Source organism: Pongo pygmaeus, chromosome 10 (genome assembly GCF_028885625.2).
Source record: "Pongo pygmaeus isolate AG05252 chromosome 10, NHGRI_mPonPyg2-v2.0_pri, whole genome shotgun sequence".
NCBI classification, from domain to species: domain Eukaryota; kingdom Metazoa; phylum Chordata; class Mammalia; order Primates; family Hominidae; genus Pongo; species Pongo pygmaeus.
The window spans coordinates 42,509,870-42,532,062 of NC_072383.2; the positions used below are offsets into that span (position 1 = coordinate 42,509,870).

Here is a 22,193-nt window from a genome sequence, read left to right on the forward strand (position 1 = left end):
TAACGCCAAGGTTTTAAAATCCTGTTTTTAAAGTGAAATTCTGTCTCTTTAAACAAAAACAAAAACAACCAACTTGCCACACCTCTCTCAGACTCGCTTTTCTCATCTGCAAATGGAGATAATTACATCTACTTTATAGAGCTATTGTCAGGAATAAATGAGAAATGTGTGTAAGCAGTTAGGGGGGCAACCTGGTTGTTAACTATTTTTCTTATAACCACACTGGGATAGAGATCATTAAGAAGAAAAATACTAAGAAAATATATATTTAATTTCAGACTGAAGTTTATGACTACAGGTAAAGCTTAAACAACTTTTTTAAAAATTAAACTATACCTTCGACTCAGCAGAACTCTCTCATCTGCATAAGAAGGTATTCAGGGAGTTGAGAACAGCAGTTACACATCAGAGTGGTACTTGCATTGATAAATCATCCCTTGTTGTTGCACTCTTCAAGTTAGCAAATGAAATAGCATCATCTGGCAATGGGGCAATATTTATAGATTAAATTTATTAACACACACACACAAAAATCCCTGTTTTAGAGAAATCAGGAGAGAATTTAAATAATAGATTATTGCTAGTTGGTCTCTTCTTTAACTGGCAATGGGGAGGCCAGTTAAAATGTTGTTCCCAGGTGAGAGATGATGGCCTGGAATGAAGTAGTGTATGCAGTATAGAAAGAAATGAATAAATATTTCGGATGTACAGTCAACTGTACTTTGTGATAAACTATATGGAGGAGACAGAGAGAGACAAATAGACAGACAAAGATATTCAAGATTATTCCTAGGCTTCTGATTTAGATGTCTGGATGAAGGTAGTGCATTTATTGAGTCCAAACGTATAAGTGGAGCTCATTTGAAGGGGAAGATGCAATCAATTTTGAATGAAACATGAAGTTAATAAATGACTATGGAAGTCACAATACAAGCTCAATAAATTCCATTGCTAAAGTTAAAAAACTCTATATAAATTTGTAGAGGTAAATCAAGACAAACATTATAAAAGTAAAAACAGTGTGGCATGGATAAATACCATACAGTGAGTTACTATAGATATTTCATAAAAGGGAAAAAAAGAATAACATGAAATAAGATAAAGAGGAGTAAAATTTCAGAAATGTAATGATTAAAAAACCTATAGAAAATAATTGAAAGGATTATACAACAAAACATAAATTGAACTTAAAATAAGTAAAGATAGTAAAAAGGATAGAAAAAGCTTTTAATTAATGTATAATTCCTTTTAGCACAAGCAAGCCAATGAAATGACCAATTTCTACTATTTATATGAAAGGAACTTAAAGTTTTACAATATATAGAAAGAAGACAATAACATTTATTAAAACAATGGTATTAGGTCTTCTGGTTATATTTCTTTATGACTTGAAGTTCTTTATCATGAAGAAGATTTATATATATTTATAGAATCATAATACGAAAATATACTCTTGACCAAGAAAAAGTTTTAAGAGTAAGTCTTAATTGTAACAGACTAGCATATTTTAAAATATTATACTAATTGTGGTAGGCTGAAAACATGGCTCCCTAAAGATACCAGGTTCTAATCCCTGGAACCTGTAAATCTTACCTCATTGGGAAAGAGTCTCTTTACCGATGTGATTAAGTTAAGAATCTTGCGATGGAAAGACTATTTTAGATTCTCTAACAGGGCCCCGAAGGCAATCTTGTAAGAGGGAGGCAGAGGGAGATTTGACACAGAAGAAAGAGAAGGAGGCCATGTCATTGCAGGGACCAATATTGGAGTGATACAGCCACAAACCAAGGAACGCTGGAGCCAGCAAAATCTGGAAGAGGCAAGGAATGGATTGTTCCCTACAGCCTCCAGAAGAAGCCAGCCCTGCCAACGGGATCCCTGGTTCTCAGGCTTTGGACTCAGACTGAACTACACCACTGGCTTTCCTGGTTCTCCATCTTGCAGATGGCATATGGTGGGACTTCTTGGTCTTCATAATCGTGTGAGCCGATTCCCATAATAAATCTCCTCTCATGTATCTATGTATCTATACATCTATAGATAGATACAGATAGATAGATCTAACTAGCTAGCTAGATATAGACATATAGATCTTATTTGTTCTGTTTCTCTGCAGAACCCTAATTCAATGAGATTTGCATTTTAGAAGAATCATTCTGACTACAGACTGAGGAAGGAGTTGGAAGAGAGCTAGAAGGAATGCAAGGAGATTTCTAGGAAACAAGAAGCAAGCAAGAGATAATGGTGATCTGGAATGCATTAGTAGCTGTGGTGATAGAAAGAAGGAAACAGATTGAAGAGATGTTAAGGGAAATGCATAGATAAAGCTAAGTAATTAATTGCATATGAGGGGGAGAGAGAGAGGAAAGAGTCAAGCTGACTCCCAGGTTTCTGAATTCAGCAACTGGTTATTTTGCTATCTATTGAGAGAAAGAAATACTGGTGATGATTTAAGGTGAGAAAAGGACTCATTTGAATTTGAGATGTCTGTGAGACATCCATGTCAAGACGTGTTCTCTGATTTTAAAAGCAATATGCATTTATAGTGCATTATTCAGAAAACAGAGAACATGGAAAAGAAAGCAAACATCACCTTTAACCCCACTACCCAGAAATAGCCACAGTTAATATATGGGCATACAGTTGTTCCTTTAAAGCTGTGTGCACATGCCTACACACACACACACACTCATAAACACACACACATACACATAGGCACACACAAATATTAGGCTATTAACATTTTGTAGTCTATTCTCCCCTTAACAATGAATCATGGCCATTTTTAAAGATATCATTCTTCTACATTATTACTTTCAATGGCCACATAGGATTTCATTATATAATTTGCTAAATTTGAATTAACCAAAGCCCTATTGTTATCAAAATATATTATGAGAAGATTTTTGGACAATGAAACTATTCTGTATGTCATTATACATTTGTCGAAACCAATAGACTGAACAACACCAAATTGAACACTAATTGTAAACTATGGACTTTGAGTGATAATGATGTGTCATATGGGTTTGTTGACTGTGACAAATATACCAATCTGGTTCGAGATGTTGACAGTGAGGGAGGCTGTAAGTATGCAGGAGTAAGGGATATATGAGAACTCTCTATATCTTCCACTCAGTTTTTCCAGGAACCTAAAATTGCTCTAAAAAGAAAGTCTAGTGTGTGTGTGTGTGTGTGTGTGTGTGTGTGTGTGTGTGTGTGTGTCTGTGTGCATAGAGAGCGAACATCCTTGTATTTCTTTAAGATAAATTCCAGTAAATGGGGTTGTCTGTTCAAAGAGTATGCTCATTTAATATGTGCTTACTGGCCAAGCACATGTTCAATGAGGCATGGTGTCTCCTGCCTGTAATCCCAGCTCTTTGGGAAGCCTAGGCAAGAGGGTGGAGGATCACTTGAGCCCAGGAATTCGAGACCAGCCTGGACAACATAGTGGGATCTTGTCTCTAAAAAATAAAATAAAAATTATCTAAGCATGGTAGTGCATGCCTGTAGTCCCAGCTACTCCAGAGGCTGAGGCAGGAGGATCGCTTGAGCCTGGGAGGTCAAAGCTTTAGTCAGCCATAATCACACCACTACACTGAAGCCTGGGTGACAGAGTGAGACCCCGTCTCAAAAAAAACCACATAGGCAAACTCAAGTTGCTTGCGTTACCAAATTGCCTTCCAGAAAGTATTTAATAACTTACATTTTTACTAAGAGAGTACACTTGAGTTGATTTTTGATCCCTGACTCAACACAGTCCATTATTGCATTTCACTCTATACTTCCATTTATGCCATCCTTAAAATGCTAAACATTATTGGATGCTACTGTCAACAAAATCCCATTTTCTTAATCACAATGTGGTACCAAGTTCACCTTGTCTTTTGATTACCAGCTAGTTGCATCTCTGAGAAAATGTATGTCATGCTAATTTGTCTTTATTTAAAATTTCAAAGAAGTTCTCACATGGATCCCAGATGTTGACCACTTAATGCAAGAAAGTGTTTCCTCATTATACAAATATGGTATGTGTCCAAAATATTGGCATTGTTTAATGAATCACTTAAAATAACTACATCACAAAAAAACAATGGTTCACGTGTGAGTCATAATTTAAACAATGCCAATTTTTTTATGTATACCACATTTGTATAATAAGGAAACACCTTCTCGGATTAAATGATCAACATCTGGAATCCATATGAGGGCTTTGAAAAATTAGCATTGTATTTTCTTAAATTTTCCCAGTATAGAAAGAAATCCAAACTGGAGGAAACTTTTACAACAATTTATGTATCCCAGATATTCTTGCAAGTAGTGCGTTGCGTGGTTGGTACAAAAGCTGAAGTCAAAGCAATATTAGTCAAGTTCCATGACAAGGACTGCCAAGGAAGTCTAAGTCTTTTGCTTTTGTTCATTCTAAGCCTTTTCCTCTGATATTGTAGAATATGATTGTAGGAGGTGACTAGTGGTCACCCCCAGAAAAAAATATGTCATGTCCTGAGCCCTGGAAGATGTGAATGTAAGCTTATTTGAGAAAAGGGTCTTTGCAGGTGCTATTAAGTAAGGACTCTTGAGACATGATCATCTGGATTTAGGGTTGGCTCTAAATCCAATGCCAGGTGTCCTTTTAAGAGAAAGGCATAGGGACATTTGGGACACAGATATATAGGGAGAACACATAGGAGAGAAAACCATATAGAGTCAGAGGTAGACAATGCAGTCATGCAACCCCAGGCCAAAGAATGCCTGGAGCTGGAGCTAGAGCTACCAACAGCTGGAAAAAGCAGCCTCCTGGATGCATTGGAGGGAGCATGGCCCGTCTGACACCTTGATTTTAGGTGTCTTTCCTCTACCACTGTGAGAGAATAAATTACTGTTGTTTGTGGTAATTGTTGCAACAGACCTAGGAAACTACAATGCCTATTCAGTATTTGATTGACATGACATTCATAGTGAAATAATGAGATATACATTATGTATTAATTATATCACTATTTATTCAAATTTGGCATGCCTGGTTTTTGGCTTTTGACTAATATCAAGGACTTGATGTTTCTGCTTTAGGTGTAAATAACATTAAATGTTTCCCAGCTCCCTTTTAACCTTGGAACGTTCTGATCCTGAAAGACTCTCCCCTTCTGTTATTTAAGCAGCTTGGAGAGAAAATCCATAAATTTGTAACAAGTGAGAGATTCGAAACTAAATAGGCAAACCAGACTTATCACCTCAGACTTTGGAGTGGTGACAGATGCCAGATCCCCATTAGTTTGCTTGACTCCTGCCCACTTTGTAGACAATAATACATATTCAAAAAGCTGAATAATGTATCAGTTTGACTACAAAGCACAATAAAACAGAGGAATATTATCCCACATTATTATGTTTGCTGCTGGCTATGGACTCAAATCCAAGTGTGTACACTCTCTTGAATTTTGAATGGATGGGATATGTTTTGATAAGCTTTATGGTGGCTTTTTGGAAGAGACTCTCCCTTTGGTGTGTTTGATACACTATATTTAACACCACTAAAAGTATAATCCCAAATTTCTTCAGTTTTCATTCTAAGTCTTATGTTTGCTGAGGCTTCATTTAGTTCAAATAAATGATAAACATCAGATTACTTTTCTTAAGTGTATTCTATGGTACAAAAGCCCATGATCATTCTTTCTGTGACCCATCATCTCCTAGCCACACTCTGGTCCACCTCAAGAAGTGAAGGAGCTACAAGGAGATATTACACAACTGTCATAAACAGTTTCAAGTAATTTTTAATGACATGGGGCAATGTTCTGTGTACAAAATTGAGTAAAAAATAGTAGAATAAACTGGATATACACTATGGTCCAAATTTGTTTGGACACACATAATTACATATATATACATTCAAAAAATGACTGAAAATGTTTCACAAAAGAGCTAAGTTGGCTATCTCCAGATGGTGGAATTATATATAAACTTTACTTTGTTAGCTATATTTTCAAGTATGCTTCTTTATAACCAGAAATAATAATGTAATAGAACTGAAGTAGTAGCTGGAAACTCAGGGCCATCTTTTTTAGACTATTGCTATGTCTTTAGGGTAGTTTCTTATTTCAGAAATTGTTTGTAAAGGACACAAAATCATTCTGTAAAATTTTCCATATGTATTCAAGAACATTCATCCTAATGTCCCCCCGCTTGCATTATTTGCTTTTTCTTCTCTCGTCCCACTTACCATAGGTATAGGCTGATCTGAGGCTGAGAAGGTGGAAAGAAAAATAGAAACAGAGTACACCTTGAACAAAAGGAAGCCACTGAATTCTTTCCTGGACTCTTTCTGGCTCCTTTTGGGTCCACTGTGGCCTGAATGGAGGAGGGACAGCACAGAAAAGCAGCAGGGTCAAGCAGCTTGCGTCTTTCTGCATGGTGGATCATGGAAGAACCTTGCATCGCAAATGGAAGATGAGGCGTTGGAGGATGTCAGGAGCTTATTTTTTGCCCCGAATTCACTGGATCCCATCACCAGCGGCATGGAAAATGTCACAGAATTTCTTCTTGGCAAGAAGACTAGATTATAAGCTCCTTGAGGTCAAGAACCACGCACTTCATCATACTTGTTTACATAGAGCTAGGATAAGGCTTCACACACAGTACCTAGTAAGTGCTGAAATTTAGAAAGAAAAAATATTTTGGGGAATTTCAGATAGCCGAAACGCAGTGTCTAACAAGCTTATGTATGCAATAGAATAGGCTTCATGGAACCATTAGTCATCAAGGGAGGGGTCATACAGCACACTGGGGAGTATGTAGTTTTTAAAGGAATGCATCAGAAGTGGAGTGAAGGGGGCCAGAAAGAACACTTGTGGCTTGGACAAACATGTTTAATTGTGACTTGTATTTGAAAAGTGAACAAAAGTGTATATTAATGATTCTTGAGAGGTGTGGTATGGGAGGATTTTGAAGCAGTATGTATGAAATGTATGTCCAAATCTGAGCACATATCTAAAACTGGTTGGAAGGTACGGCATGTTCATGGACATGAACTTTTATAGTTTGAGAACCACTGGACTGAATAATTGTGTTCCCCATTCAAACCACCATATTACTAAGAAAATAGAACCGCCCTTTAAACATTAATGATCATGGTCTTCGTTGTCTCCAGAGCCAGTGATCATCCCTAACCTGTTTATATATTTCCAACACTAAGTATTTATCTTTCTGAAAGCTTAGGGGATAATGCTTACCATTTGTTTCTCATCTGATTAAGGTCCTTTTGACAATTTTTTTTTTTTTAATTAAAATGCTTCAGCTCCAGGCTTCTATGGCCCTGGCTCTCACTACAGCACTATTTGTCTGGAAAGCAGACAACAAATCTACTAATATGTGATCAACTGAAGAAAAGGAGTCTGCATCTAGATGGCAGAGAAAAATACATAATTACATGAGGGGAGGAAGGATGGTTAGCAGAGCACAAGAGAGAAGGGAGACACTTCAACAGGATAGGGGGCTCAGCCACTCTCTCCAGCCATTTAGGGAAGTGAAGGCAAAGTGAAAGCACACCGGGCATACATATGTGTACTGTGTATCTTTGTGTGTGTTTCCTAAGTACCAGTAATATATCCATCTAAAGCATACTTTTCCTAAGTGCTAACACATTCCAAAGTGGAAAACAATTAAAAGCTTGATTTGTCTATTTGAATATCAAGCTAATTTTACAGTGAGATGCCTCTGCTGGGTCTTAGATGCCTCTGCCGGGTTAGGCCCTGAGGGAAGATCACACAGATAACCTGTGTTATCAGATGGCCATGACAGAGGTGCCTCTTATTTGATTTTCAAGTTATTCTCAAGAAACACTGACCACAGATAAGCATTTTATGATTTTAGCAGTGAGTGATATATATATACACATACACATGTATACATATACACACATATATATATTCACACATATATATATATGATAACAGTGATCATGCTTAAACACTCCTATGGGACTATTTTCTATAGAGGCTTCATAGTTGAAGGATTTTGTAATTCCTTAATTTCCTTAAAGTTCAAAATCTAATAGAAAAGACAATCCTGAAGATAAAATCATTCCCCAAGTAAGATGGTAAAGCTTCTGAATTTCTTTAATAAGTCTCACTGCAATCCGCAAAATGTATATATTACAATGCACCCCATAGCTGTGTGAATATATCACACTGGTATGCAATCCCCACATGGTTGGTAAGATTCCAAGATTCAAAACTTGAGTGTCAGGGTTCAAATCCCATTTATTAACTTAATGATCTTGGATAATTACCCCAACCATACTCTGCCTTAGTTTCCTTGTCTGGCTAACAGGAATCCTGATAGTAATTACCGTCTACATCATAGGGTTATTGCCATGAGGATTAGATGAGCTAATCCACCCTAAATGCTTAGCACAGTCTCTAGCACATAGGAAATACCCTATAAATGTACATGAGGTTAACATTATAAGAACAGAAACCATACTATAAATCATTTTAAGACAGGTTTTAAATTTTAACTTTTGTCAGCAGATCCCTGCTCCCATTCCCCACAATGAGGCACTGAGACACGCTTCTAAAATGACTTTTAAGTAAAAGATCATGTGGTAAAGACACAGGTTGACACACCAAGTCCAATTCTATTCGTACAAAATAATTTCCTGCTGTTGATTAAAACCGTTACCTCCTGAAATATCTTTTCTAAACACTAAACCCTCAAAAGACGTTAACTTCTCAGACCCTAGTGGAGTTCAGCAAATTAGAAGCCACCATCATTATGCAGCTTACTCACTAACAAAATGCCACTTAATGAACTTCTGATAGTGTTTCTTGTCCACAGATTGATAAGAGGTTAATGCAAAACCACATCATTTCCTATTTTTGTTTCATTTCCTTCAAAGTGAAACATAATTTCTTCTTGGTCCTGGAGTAAAAACTTCTGGATTAACTAAGCAAATCGTTACCAGAAATGCAATTTTAGAAAGATACAATTTCAGGGTAGTCAAAAAACACAAAACATCTGTGTGGTGTTTGTTAATACATAAAAATAACCTGATATATAAAGTGTATGCCACCTAAGTGGAAAATTGAGTCCCTAACTAGAAGCGCAAACAGAAATCATCACTGATTCTGTTAGTATTGTGGTTTTAAGTCCAGTTAGAAGAATTTTAAGAACTGTGACACCACGGCTTTCTTTAGTCTTGGCCAGAGGTCACAAACTTCTTGGCATAGATATTTTGTTTGGCCAACACAGTATTTGAATAATTACTTGACTCAAATATCTTTAGGTGGGCCATACCCTCTGTTTACCTGACAGGCTCTTAAAGGCATTTTATTTTGCAAACCCTGGTCTAGGCCCATGTTTACAGACAAGAGATCAAAAAATAATTATTAGTGAAATGGGCATCTCCCTCACAATGACCCGATGGTCCAGAGACTTGGAGATTAAGGATACTAATAGTTATATACAGAAATTCTTCTAATTCGCTTGTTAGGTTCATTTTAAATATATATTCTCAGTGTATGTATCTAGCAGTGGCTCATTTGTTGAGGACTGCTGAGCTAAGGTGTTAAAATTCACTTACAGCTAGATACCAAAAGAAGTCAGAAAATAGAGAATTTCTAAAAACATGTTTTTGGGGTAGGAAAGTTTGCACTAAAGTCCAAATTTTACATTATTTTCAAAAAATTAATAACATTCTGTCAATGGTAGTTTTCTTCACATAAAAGGAAGTGAATTTACTCAATGCAACAGTTAAAGAGAAACTAGTTTCTACTAATACATTTTAATGGATATTTATGTATATACACACACATAGAGACAAACACATATATACACATACTCAGAGCAGGGACGGAGCCAGCTGTTGCTCTCATTCTTTTCAGTTCTGTCATACTTCCTGGGAGATTCTATTCCACTTACAAATTAAGCCTGAGTCTAGGGCCAAACAAGAGAACACTGGAGTTGGTCTCCTAAAGCATTAGTTCATATATCGCTCCAAAGTTGTTAGGGTCTAAGCACGGATGAGGTACAAGCTAGCTGGCATTAGAGTCCAAATGTCCCTATTAAGCGTTCTTTTAAATTAACACGGAGGAATGCTTCCATTCAGACGGCCCCAGTAAGTACACCCTTGCTTCCAGCTTCTTCCTCAGAACATAAATACAAGGCACCTTGCAGTGAATTTGCTTCTGGGGGTGGTGCCCCTGAACTCTCCTGGATTAGTCTTTCTGAAGGTTCTGGAGAATTCTCCCTCCATTTTGGACTTGAGTGCTGTTGGGGGACGTCCCATATTGAAGGACATGGAGAAGGGAAACCCAGAGCAGACCGTGAGAGGGGATCCTCTTGAAGACCTACTTCTTGGATACACCTGTTGGAAAGCACTTCCTTTTCTTTGGAATTCCGCCATTTCATCCTTCTGTTCTGAAACCAAATTTTCACCTATTGACAAAATAATTGCACAAAATGATCACTTATTCCAGGTTATTTTACTTCAGCATTTTAAACTGTAATTGCTTCTACTATCCCTTCTACAGAATACCTTATTATGAGAGCCAACCTCAAAAAGTCCTTGTGGCTTTTCACATGGGCTCCTTCAAAAATATCCCATTGTATTTTACTTTATTATTATATTTTTTTGAGTTGGGGTCTCTCTCTGTCACCCTGGTGCAATCTCAGCTCACTGCAACCTCCGCCACCCAGGCTCAAGCAGTTCTCCCACCTCAGCTTCCTGAGTAGCTAGGATGACAGGCATGCACCAGCACAACCGGCTAATTTATATATTTTTTTTGCAGAGACAGGGTTTCCTCATGTTGCCCAGGCTGGTCTTGAACTCCTAAGTTCAAACAATCTTCCCGCCTTGGCTTCCAAAAGTGCTGAGATTACAGGCGTGAGCCACCACGCCCTGCCAAAAATATCTTGATCTAATATCCCCATACACATATTTGAAACAAAACAACTGTGATAAATTGGTTACACCCTGTAAGTCCGATAGCTTTCAAAATTCATTTAACTCTTAGATATTTTAAAACATCATCTAGTCTGTGCTGAATTATTTATTCAAAGGAAATATACGGGCTAGTATTAGCATCTGAGTGTTTATTTTGTGCCAGGCATCAGGCTATGCACTCGGGATGGATTTTATAATTTGATCCTCACAATGGCTGTAAGAAGTCCTCATTTCACATGTTAAAAAAACTGAAGTTTGGAGAGATTAGCTTATGGTCACACAGCTAGTGAAACGGAAGCACTGAGACTAGAATCCATGACTGTCTGACTCCAGGGCCCAGGCTCTTATAAATATTCAGACCTCATCAGGAGCTTTCTGAGACTAAATTAAGAATCCATTTTGTAATGCTTTGATAAATTGCAGGCTTTATACAGTTTCCAAGTCTTGATTACTCCCAGAATTTATCAAACAGTAAGAATTAGGCTCAATAAATAACAACTAATTGTAATTAAGCCAAAAGTGCTTATGACGGTGGTTCCTAATTTGAACCATACCTTCCTCCAACCCAAAAGAGGTTAGTCTTTATTACTAATCTCCCTCTTTATACACTGTGTAGTCAACTGTGCCTGAGCTGAAAACTTCACAACTGGTTTCCTGGAATCTTAAAAGCCAATCATGTTTTTTCCTGTGTATTGCATCACATCCTTACACTAACAATTTAGTTGATTTCTATTTTTAAAACAAAAACTAGAAAATTTTTACCCAAAGAAATAATTATTATAGTATATCAACCAAGTATTTATCTCAGTGAAGAAAAAAATTCTATCTAAGGCTCTCATTCCAGATTGGCAAAACAATTTCTTCATTCTTTTTACTTGATTGGCAATGTTCGAAATGGCAACGAAAAAAATCTACCCCAGGCAATTCAGTGCAAAAGACTGTCATCTCAGTTACAACACCATGATTAAGGCTTTTCATACGAAAACAGAACTAATGTGTATATACCAGAGCAGTTGGTTCTATTCATTAACTCACTTATTGTTTGCAGTGGGCATTTACTCCTAGAAAGCATGCCAAATATTTCTAATGGGTTTTCGCTGAGACAGTTTTTTGTTTTCATTAGTGATTCCTGCCTTTGTCATCACTTTCGTTATTTCCTCTTCTCTTAGCTTTTCTGTATATCTATAAATATTTGTTGTTAAGTGATATCTCAAAGAAAAAATACATAAAAGGAGTTTCCTCACAATCAATGGTGTTGAGACAAATGCATATTTGGGGAGTAACATAATAGTTCTACCTCTCAAGAAATGCAAAAACAAATTCCAGATATATTAAATAGCTAAATATAAAAACAAAACTGCAAAAGTTTTAAAAGCAAATAGAGATTATCACGATAGTCTTGGGGAGAAGAATGTTTTCATAAGCATGACATAAAACAGGATACATGGAAAAGATAAAAAGGAGCTGAATACATAAAAATGAGAAATTTCTGTACAAACATATGAAAAAGCCAAAAACTACCCAACAAAACTAAAAGCAAGAAATCTAAATGATATTTGTACACCCATATTTGCAGCAGCATTATTCACAATAGCCAAAAATGGGAAGCAACCAAGCATCTAGGAACAGATAAATGGATAAATAAAATGTGGTGTATACATACTAAGGAATACTATTCAGCCTTGAAAAGGAAGGAAATTCTGGCACATGCTACAACAGAAATGAACCTTGAAGATATAATGCTAAGTAAAACAGGCCAGGATAAAAGTACAAATGCCATATTATTCCACTCATATGAGAGCCTTAGAATAGTCATTAATAGAAACATAAAGTAGAATAGTGGGTGTCAGGAGGTGGGGGAGGGGGAAATGGTGAGTTATTGTTTAATGGATAGAGTTTCAGTTTTACAAGATGAAAAAATTTCCGGAGATGAATGGTGGTGATGGTTTCACAACAGTGTCAGTGTACTTAATGTCACTGAACTGAACACTTAAAAAAAGGTTAAAATGATAAATTCTGCTATGCATATTTTACCTCAATAAAAAAAGCCACAAACTTAGAAAGGACTTTTGCAACATCTGAAACAGGAAAAATACACTAACCATAATATTCCAAAATTCTTGACTAACAGCCAAAGTATTGCTACATATCAATAAAAAGACAATATGACAGAAAAAAAGATGCAGCCATGAAAAGGCCAATTCAGACTACAAATGGCCAATAAAACAATTAAAAGCCCCTCACGTTCTGGTAGTTAGGAAAATTCAAATCGAAAAATAACAAATAGCATTGCCCATGAGAGTGGCAACATTTTAAAAATCATAAATGGTGGAAGTTTTGCAAAAAGGGACTATTTGTTAGTAAGAGTGAAATTTTCATATGTCAGTATCTAATTTGATACAATATTGTATTTGGAAAGGAATTTTTAATCTGCTACATTTTAAATGTACATACACTTTTACACATAAATCCCACTCACACTCTTCTTACAAAATATTTTTTGTGTGTGTGTGTTCCAATAAAACTTTATTCACAAAATCAGGCCGCATAAAAATTTGCGATAGTGAAAACTGGAAGTAACTTAAAATTGAGAATGGTGAAAAGATGGTCTGTTATGAAAGACAAAAAAAATAATGAAGTAGATCTGTATGTACTGACATGGAAGGAAGCAATCCATAATATTCAAAAAGGAAAAAAGCACCAAACAATACACATTATCAGTAGCATTATTCATAATAGCCCCAAAACTGGGAACAATACACATGCCCACCATCAGTAAATGGATGAATTGTGGTATACTACATAATGGTAGTACTACACAGCAAGTAAAAGCATAAGCTTTTACTACACACAACATGAAGATTCTCACAAACACACTGTTAAGTAAAAGAAGCATATACGATTCTATTTACATAAATTACAGAATGATACTTTTTTAAATTTGTGAATAGCTTTATTGAGCCTATAATGCACATACCATACAATTCATCCATTTAAAATGTACAATTCAGTGGTTTTCATATATTCACAGATAATGCAACCATCACCAATTTTAGAACATTTTCATCACCTCAGAAGGAAATCTCACACCCTTTAGCTATCTCTGCTCTATTCCCTGCTTCCCCCAGCCCTAAGCAGATTCATCTACTTCCTATCTGTATAGATTTCCCCATTCTGGACTTTCAAATTAACGGAATCATATAATATGTGGTCCCTGTAACTGAGTTCTTTCACTCAGTATAGTATTTTCAAGGTTCATCCATATTGTAGCATTATCAGTAAGTACTTCATTCCTTTCTATGGGCAAATAATAGTCCACTATATGGATATACCACATTTTGTCTACACACTGAATATTACTACTTATATAAAAGTACAAAAAGAGGCAAAACTAAGAAGTTAGAAGTTAGGATAGAGGATACCCTTGGAAGGAGCAGATAGTGAGTGGGAGGGGATACTTGGGGGATCTTCTGGCTTCTACTGCTAGATCTGTGAGCTGGATATACAGGTAATTTGTACTTTTCTTTAGAAAATATCAAAGTACATGCACAATATGATTAGATTTTTATGTATGTGTATGTATATATGTGTATATATATATATATGGCTTCTACTGCTAGATCTGTGAGCTGGATATACAGGTAATTTGTACTTTTCTTTAGAAAATATCAAAGTACATGCACAATATGATTAGATTTTTATGTATGTATATGTATATATGTGTATATATATATATACACACACACACAATTCTCAGCTTCTTCACTTGTAAAATAGAGGTAGCAAAAGTAGCTACTTCATAAAAATTTTGTAAGGATTAATTAACATCAAATGTAAGGGCGCATGGTAAGCATGCAAGTGTTTGTGTTATTATATGTTCGTGCATATACAACACACATATAAATTTATTTTTAAAATAATACATGATGTGCCAAAAATTCAAACAAGCGCCATTTGTAAATGACAGAAGTAACCAAGGAATTGGATTCAAGCAGAGTAAGGTGAGTTTTCACTTTTATCTTTACAGGTTTCCTTTTTAATTGAATTTACCATAATAAATACCATGTAATTGATATATTTACAAATAAGAGAACGTTAAATTACTTCTGAGATGCTGTAATTGATATATTGATATATTTACAAATAAGACTGATATATTTACAAATTGTAATTGTAATGTTATAATCGATATAATTGTGTAATTGATACATTTGTGTAATGGATATATTTACAAATAAGAAAGTGTTAAATTACTTCTGAGATGCTGTAATTGATATACTGATATATTTACAAATAAGATTGATACATTTACAAATTGTAATTGTAATGTTATAATTGATATAATACAATTGTGTAATTGATACATTTGTGTAATGGATATATTTACAAATAAGAAAATGTTAAATTACTTCTGAGATGCTCTACCAAATTCAATAAGACAAAAAGTACTCACTCCTCAGGCACTGAATTTTAAACACAATATAATTAACTACATAAAACCATGTGCCTATGGATAAGAACCACAAGATGGCAAACAGGAAAATAATTGTTTTTAGGCAGGAGGAGAGATTGTGGTCATACCCCATAATTTTTAAATATGGCTGTTGCATTGTCTTTTCAAAAGTCTCTTTTGGGGACCACAATATGTACTATCACAGATTTTCACAATTTCTCAGAGCACTGTCAGATGGAACTTAGCTACTTTCCACTGCTTTCCATCTTTTAACACCTACTTCAAGTTTCAGCTCAACCAGAGGCTCTCCAAACTCCCAAACCTGCCTGTTTTCTCCCTTCTGACTATAGGAGCTTCTTACACCAGTGAGATGCAGGCCAGGCGCACTGAGCTGCCCTGATGTCCTCTCTCAGGCCCAACAGCTGCTCTGAGATCAGAGAGTTCCACCATTAGACTTTCCAGGAGTAGTATACGGACCAATCACATGGCTGTCCTTTGCAGAGATAGGAATCAACATAAGGCTTCAGAGAGATAAGTAACTTTGAGAACTACCGATCCCCTTATTGGGCAGTATATCTAACCTACCACAATACTGTCTATATTATTATATAGTTTTATTAAACTTTTTATGAGCTTCCATGGGATGTGGAAGCTTCTGAGGTGCACAGACTGTGTCTTATTCAGTATTAATCAATACTCCCTATTATTGCCTACCTACCACAGTGTCTTGCACACAACAGACCATCAACATCTGGCTGCTGATTTATCTGTTATATACACAAAACTGCTTTGTGATATAGACAGAATTCCTATATTTGTTTCTGTTTTATTTAAGTGAGAAACTGAGGCACAGAACAACCAATTGAGGTTATGGACTCATTAGTACCACACAGCGAGGAGAGCACAGACTGACTAATATAGGCCAATTACCCTCTACCACACCTCGTACGGCTTCCCACTACTTGACAAAGTTGGGGCAAGCAGCTTGTGAAGACACTTCCCTAGGGTCAAGGAGAGTTTAGTCCAATAATAACTGTTTTTTTTTTTCTTTTTGTCTTTTTTTTTTTTTTTTGAGATGGAGTCTTGCACTGTCGCCCAGGCTGGAGTGCAGTGGCGCGAACTCAGCTCACTGCAAACTCTGCCTCCAGGGTTCATGCCATTCTCCTGCCTCAGCCTCCTGAATAGCTGGGACTACAGGAGCCAGCCACCTCGCCCAGCTAACTTTTTTGTATTTTTAGTAGAGTCAGGGTTTCACCATGTTAGCCAGGATGGTCTCGTTCTCCTGACCTCATGATCCGCCCACCTCAGCCTCCCAAAGTTCTGGGATTACAGGTGTGAGCCACCGTGCCCGGCCAATAACTGGTTTTAATAAGGTCCAAAATTAACCATCAGGTCATCTGTAGTGAGGAACAACAGTAGAGCATGGTGGTTAGAACAGGGCCTCCTCTAACTCTTTAGTCCCTTTATGTTAATTCAAAAAATCCAGGCAGATGTAGGCCTGCAAAAGAAAACTCAACATGGCAAACAGAGTTCATGCTGAATTTCAGCCGCCACTATCCCTTTTGGCCAGATGCCTTTGTACAGTGAACTGTATGCACAACTGTACCTGGTATTTTTAGGTTAAAGAGAACACAAATTCCAGAGTTAAGCTGTCTAAGGTGGGAGCCTACCTCCAAAACCTCTTTACTACATGATATAGGACCTACGTTCAGTTTCTTCTTTTCTCATTTAGAAAACGGGGATTATTACAGTGTGTATTTCACATGACAATTATAAAGAGGGTTAAATAGGAAACTTCTAGTGCCTTATGATATTATTTGTAATAAGTAGGCCAAACTTTAAATGGAGTATTATACAACTCCAAAAGCTAGAAAGTCCCATTCACAATTATATGAAACCTCAATGAACAAGAAAGGTATGTAAGTGTTGCAAATGTGAAATTGCTTAATTGGACTTGACATAAGCCCAAAGAATAAAATCATGAAACCCATTAAGAAGTATTCATGAGTCACTCATTCATGCTTTGATTTTGGATTGGAAGTGAAAAGAAAGATAGTAAAAGTGGTTCCTGGTTTTTGAAGAATTATTTACCTGTTTCTCTGAACACAGAGGAAATGATTTATAATGTAATTACCACATCCTTAGCATTTCTCTTCATTTGAAAATAAAGTACTAGAATGGCAAAAACCTAGACCTCTCAGCAAATGGACCTATTTCCAAATAGGAAATGGGACATATATCTCCACCCACTAAAAAATTAAGAAAAGCATTTCAAGAACACCTCAGGCTCTAGCACCATGCCTGGTATAAGAAATATTTGCTAAATAAACGGATTCCATTGTGTGCCTTAAGAAATCAGAAGCAGTTGCCTACGGCCCACCACCCTGAACACAACTGATTTCATCTGATCTCAGAAGAAATCAGAGGCAGTAGACATCTTCTTGCTTATTAGTACCTGTGATTCCTTTAGTCCCAAGTTGATGGCAAGTTTCTTTCGGTCTGTTTTGCTGATATATTTCTGTTTCTGAAACATTTTCTCTAGAGCCTTTCTCTGGTCCTCAGAAAAGACAGCTCTTCTTAAAATGCCCCTCCGAGCTTTGGAATTAGAGTCCTGTGTCAGGAGAGGCAGCACGCTCTCTTCTCCTAGAGTCAAGGAAAAAAGATACAAAAGCCCAGTTAGCTTTAGAAGGAAGTCAGTCTTTCCTAGGACAATATGGTATCCTCCTACTTTGTACTATGGCCAAATGACCTCATTCCAACTCTGCTCACTTAAAGCAGTACTTCCTAACTTCTTTTTGGCTATGGACTCTGATATGTCCCCACCCAAATCTCATCTTGAATTTTAATCCCCATGTGCTGAGGGAGGGACCTCGTGGGAAGTAACTGAATCATAGAGGTGGTTCCCCCATGCTCTTCTCATGAAAGTGAATGAGGTCTCACGAGATCTGATGGTTTTGTTAAGGGCTTTTCCCCACTTCGCTCTGCACTTCTCTCATTCTTGTCCTTCCTGCTGCCGTGTGAAGAAGGACATGCTTGCTTCCCCTTCTGCCATGATTGTCAGTTTCCTAAGGCCTCCCAGCCATGCTCAACTGTGAGTCAATTAAACCTCTTTCTTTTATAAACTACCCAGTCTTGGGTATGACTTAATTAGCAGCATGAAAACAGACTAATACAGACTCCTTTGAGAATCTGATAAATATTCTTTGCTCCCCACTGTAGGGGAAATGTGCATTTGCTTGTCCTCCCAATTTGCATGCCACATCAGACAGCCCAAGATCCCAGGTTACAAAGCCCCAGTACGAATTAAGTAGTAGGTGGTTTAAATACTACATTTTTCTCTAATTCTTCATTTGTTTATTTATTCATTTTTTTCAACAAAATTTTGAACACTTACCATATGCCAGACACTCTGCTCAATATTACACATTGAGAAATAAGACAGATATGTTTAATTGCCCTCATTACCTGTAAAATATGGTGGAAGGGCATTTATTGAACTAGCATCACAAATGTGTCGTATTCCTAAGGAGGGAGATTTGGGAACACAAAACAAGGGGTCTGACATAAACCTGGGATAGGGAAAGCTTGCAAAAGTCAGAGATGTTTAATCTGAGAAGAGAAGAGAGAACTGAAGTGCTCTCAGTTACTCCCCTACAATTCCATTGATCATCAACTCCTTGAAGTCAGAAACATTTGCTACTCTTTCTGCCTTTTTGGGCCTAGCACAACACTGGTTCCCATGCTCTGAGAGTTTACAGGCTTTCATGGTTCATTCACTCATTCTGCTTCCCGGGTGTGGCAGGCAGAGTTATGGCTCTCAGAGATGTCCATGTCCTAATCCCCAGAACCTGTGAATATGTTATGTTACATGGCAAGGGGAATTAAGGTTGCAAATAGATTAAAGTTGCTAATCAACTGACCTTGAGATGAAGAGTGTATCCTGTATTATCCAGGTGGGCCCAATGTAATCATAAGATTCCTTATAACTGGAAGAGGGAGGCGAATTAGGAGGTCCTAGTCAGAGAGAGATTTCAAGATGCTACTTTCTTGCTTTGAGGTTGGAGGAAGAGGCCAGAAGCCAAGGAATGCAGGCAGCCTCAAGAAGCTGGAAAAGACAAGGAAACAGACTCTCCCCAGAGCCTACACAAGGAACACACCCCTGCTTGATTTTAGCCCTATGAGACCCATTTCAGGGTCTGACCTCTATAACTATAAAATAATAAGTACCTGTTGCTTTAAGACACCCAGTTGATGGTAATTTGTTACAGCAACAATAGAAAACTAATACACTGGGTATCAGGCTCACTGAGCCAATTGCTGAAGAAACCAGACAAAGAGCACATGGTTCCCACCCTAAAGGAGCTCACCTTCTTATGGGAGGGGTGACCCATGAACATTACTCTGTAACATAGCACCAGGAAGGCAGCTACTATGCATTCTGGTGCTTAATAATTATTTACTGAATAAACAAGTAAATGAATGTCATAAGTACTAGAATAGAAAGACCTGCAAAGTGCACTGGCATCACAAATGAGGAAATGATGAGTTCAGAGAAAACAGGTCAAGTCAAGTCTAAAAGAACAATACCGTTAAAGAGAGAAAGAACCAAAGCCAATTCAAACAGTTACTAGTACGTCTGAAAGCACAAGGAATAAAGTCTATCCAAGGAAAAGTAAGCAGTCATCAAGGCTGGGGAAAGGCATAAAGCAGAGGCTGCAAGAGGGCAACCATATCCAGCCTGCAAATGGGCTTTTTTTGGTCTCAGCATGTTGGTTAAGAATTCTGACTTAGTTGTCCACATTTAAGAAGCGAGAAGTTTCACATAAAGTCCAGATTTCTGACACCTCTTCAAAGGTAACCACACTGGGCTCAGAGTGAGTAGCAGGTGCCTCTTTTTTAGATGGAACATGTGGCCCCAGTTTGCCACAGCCTTGCTTAGCTTGCTTTTTACCTGCCAGGCCTTTGAAGATATTTGGACCTCTAAAGTGGAATGGAGTCAGATAATAGAGAACTGCAAGAGTTTGGGTAGGTAATGAAGATCAACAGAAGCAGGGCAGGACATAATAATAAACATACACTGAACACCACTGTTAATGCTTACTTTGTGTTAAGCCACTGACATGCATTATTTCATTCAATTCTCACATTGAATCTATGGCATGAATGCTATTATTACTCTCTCCATTTTACAGAAATAAAATGAAACTTAGGAAGGTTAAGTAACTTTGTTCAAGGTCACCAAGCTAGGGTTTCAAACCCAGGAGACAGATACCACAACAAATATACTAACCCTACACAATACTGGCATGATCTGATTTGTATTTTAGAAGGAAAATGACAACAAACAACAAATCTTGTCAATTTGGCTTCTACAATGTGATAGCTTCCTTTCCTATTTGTCTAAAAGATTACAAACATCTCCTGGCTAAGCCCTGGGTTACAAACATCTCTTGGCTAGGCCCTGGGTTACATCTCATTACAATTCATTCTCACTCTACAAAACGAACCACTAACTTCTCACTCTTTCCTTCCAGCTCTGTAACTCTGTGTCTCCTTTGAATTGCCATAACCCTGAGATGTCATCAAGCCCAATTCTCTATGAAGGTCTACTTTCATTGATGCCCTTCCATTCATCTTCACATAGGATGTTGGTTATTTCCCCTTTTACATCACTGATTATTTTTGCCTGTCTCTTGCCAAGATCATATCTTGAAGTCAGACTTTGACAACTAGATTCACTATTCTTTATCAGAAATTTAAGCAGTTTTATGAAATATTGGTCAATAATAAAAATATTCTGAATATCTCAATATGTGCATCTTTTTTCTAAGTGCGTTTCTTCTCTGAACATTCCTTGGTTTGGATATCAGCCCTTACATGCATGACTTAAGGCAAGTTATTTAGTCTCTTCCAGCTGATTTCATAAGGCTGCTCCCAAGATTCAACGAAATAAGATAACAAAATTTCAGTGCTTAGCTCACATTAAGGATCCCACAAATCTACTTCACTTCCCATTGTTGGATTTTATTTGATCTTTACAAGAATCATATGCCACAGATATCCCTCACAATAGATGAAGACGTGTTCAGAGCAGTCAAGGTCCAAAGACACCCAAAGGACATAGAACAAAGCTGGCACCAAGACCTTCTGAATTCAAATTAGTGGCTCTTTCCTCTGCATTCTGGCATTCTTAATTTATAAATGTATCCAATATACAATTATTACAGCAATAAGTATTAAAAATTAGAAAAAATAAATATCCACTGGTAAATAAATGCATATGTAAATTATCCACTTGGTAAAATGTTAATGAATCATTAAAGATGAGGACTATGAAGATTAGGCAGCAGCAAAGAAAGTACTTACACTATGATTTTTTAAAGTATGATATTTAAGATATATATCAGGTTCACAACTAAGCAAAAATGCAGAGAAAAAAATTGAAAAGACAAAAATAAACACAAAATTGTGTTATTGCATTGTAGCATTCTGGACAAATAATTCGTCTCCACCGTCCATGTTTTAAGTTTGGTTCTATTTTCTAATGAAAACAGGCAAGCATTGTAGCAGCCTTTTTGGGAATAACTGGTGAGTTACTGAGTTGTTGAGCGATAATCAAAGATGAATCCAATCCATCCTTAAGGTGTTCACAGTCGATAAGAAAAAGTCCAAGAATAATACAGACAGCCACAATACAGTGGGATGAGACCACAGCACAAAAGGCATTAGTGCACCAGATAAGAAGCCGCTGAGTTAGAAGGGTCAGCAAAGTAGGTCCTAAGAGAGAGCAGCAGCTAG

At 37.0% G+C, this 22,193-nt stretch overlaps 1 protein-coding gene across 1 annotated transcript in view; it reads right to left on the reverse strand.

The window, feature by feature from the left end:
* Positions 1–8,487: 8,487 nt before the first annotated feature.
* DBX2 (developing brain homeobox 2) overlaps positions 8,488–22,193 on the reverse strand; it is a 36,666-nt gene continuing 22,960 nt past the window's right edge. Inside the window, exons 3-4 of the mRNA XM_054444247.1 lie at positions 17,851–18,038; positions 8,488–10,434 (exon numbers count right to left, since the gene is read on the reverse strand). Coding sequence (XP_054300222.1) covers positions 10,102–10,434; positions 17,851–18,038 — 521 coding nt within the window. The 3' untranslated portion in view covers positions 8,488–10,101. The remainder of the gene's footprint in view (positions 10,435–17,850; positions 18,039–22,193) is intronic.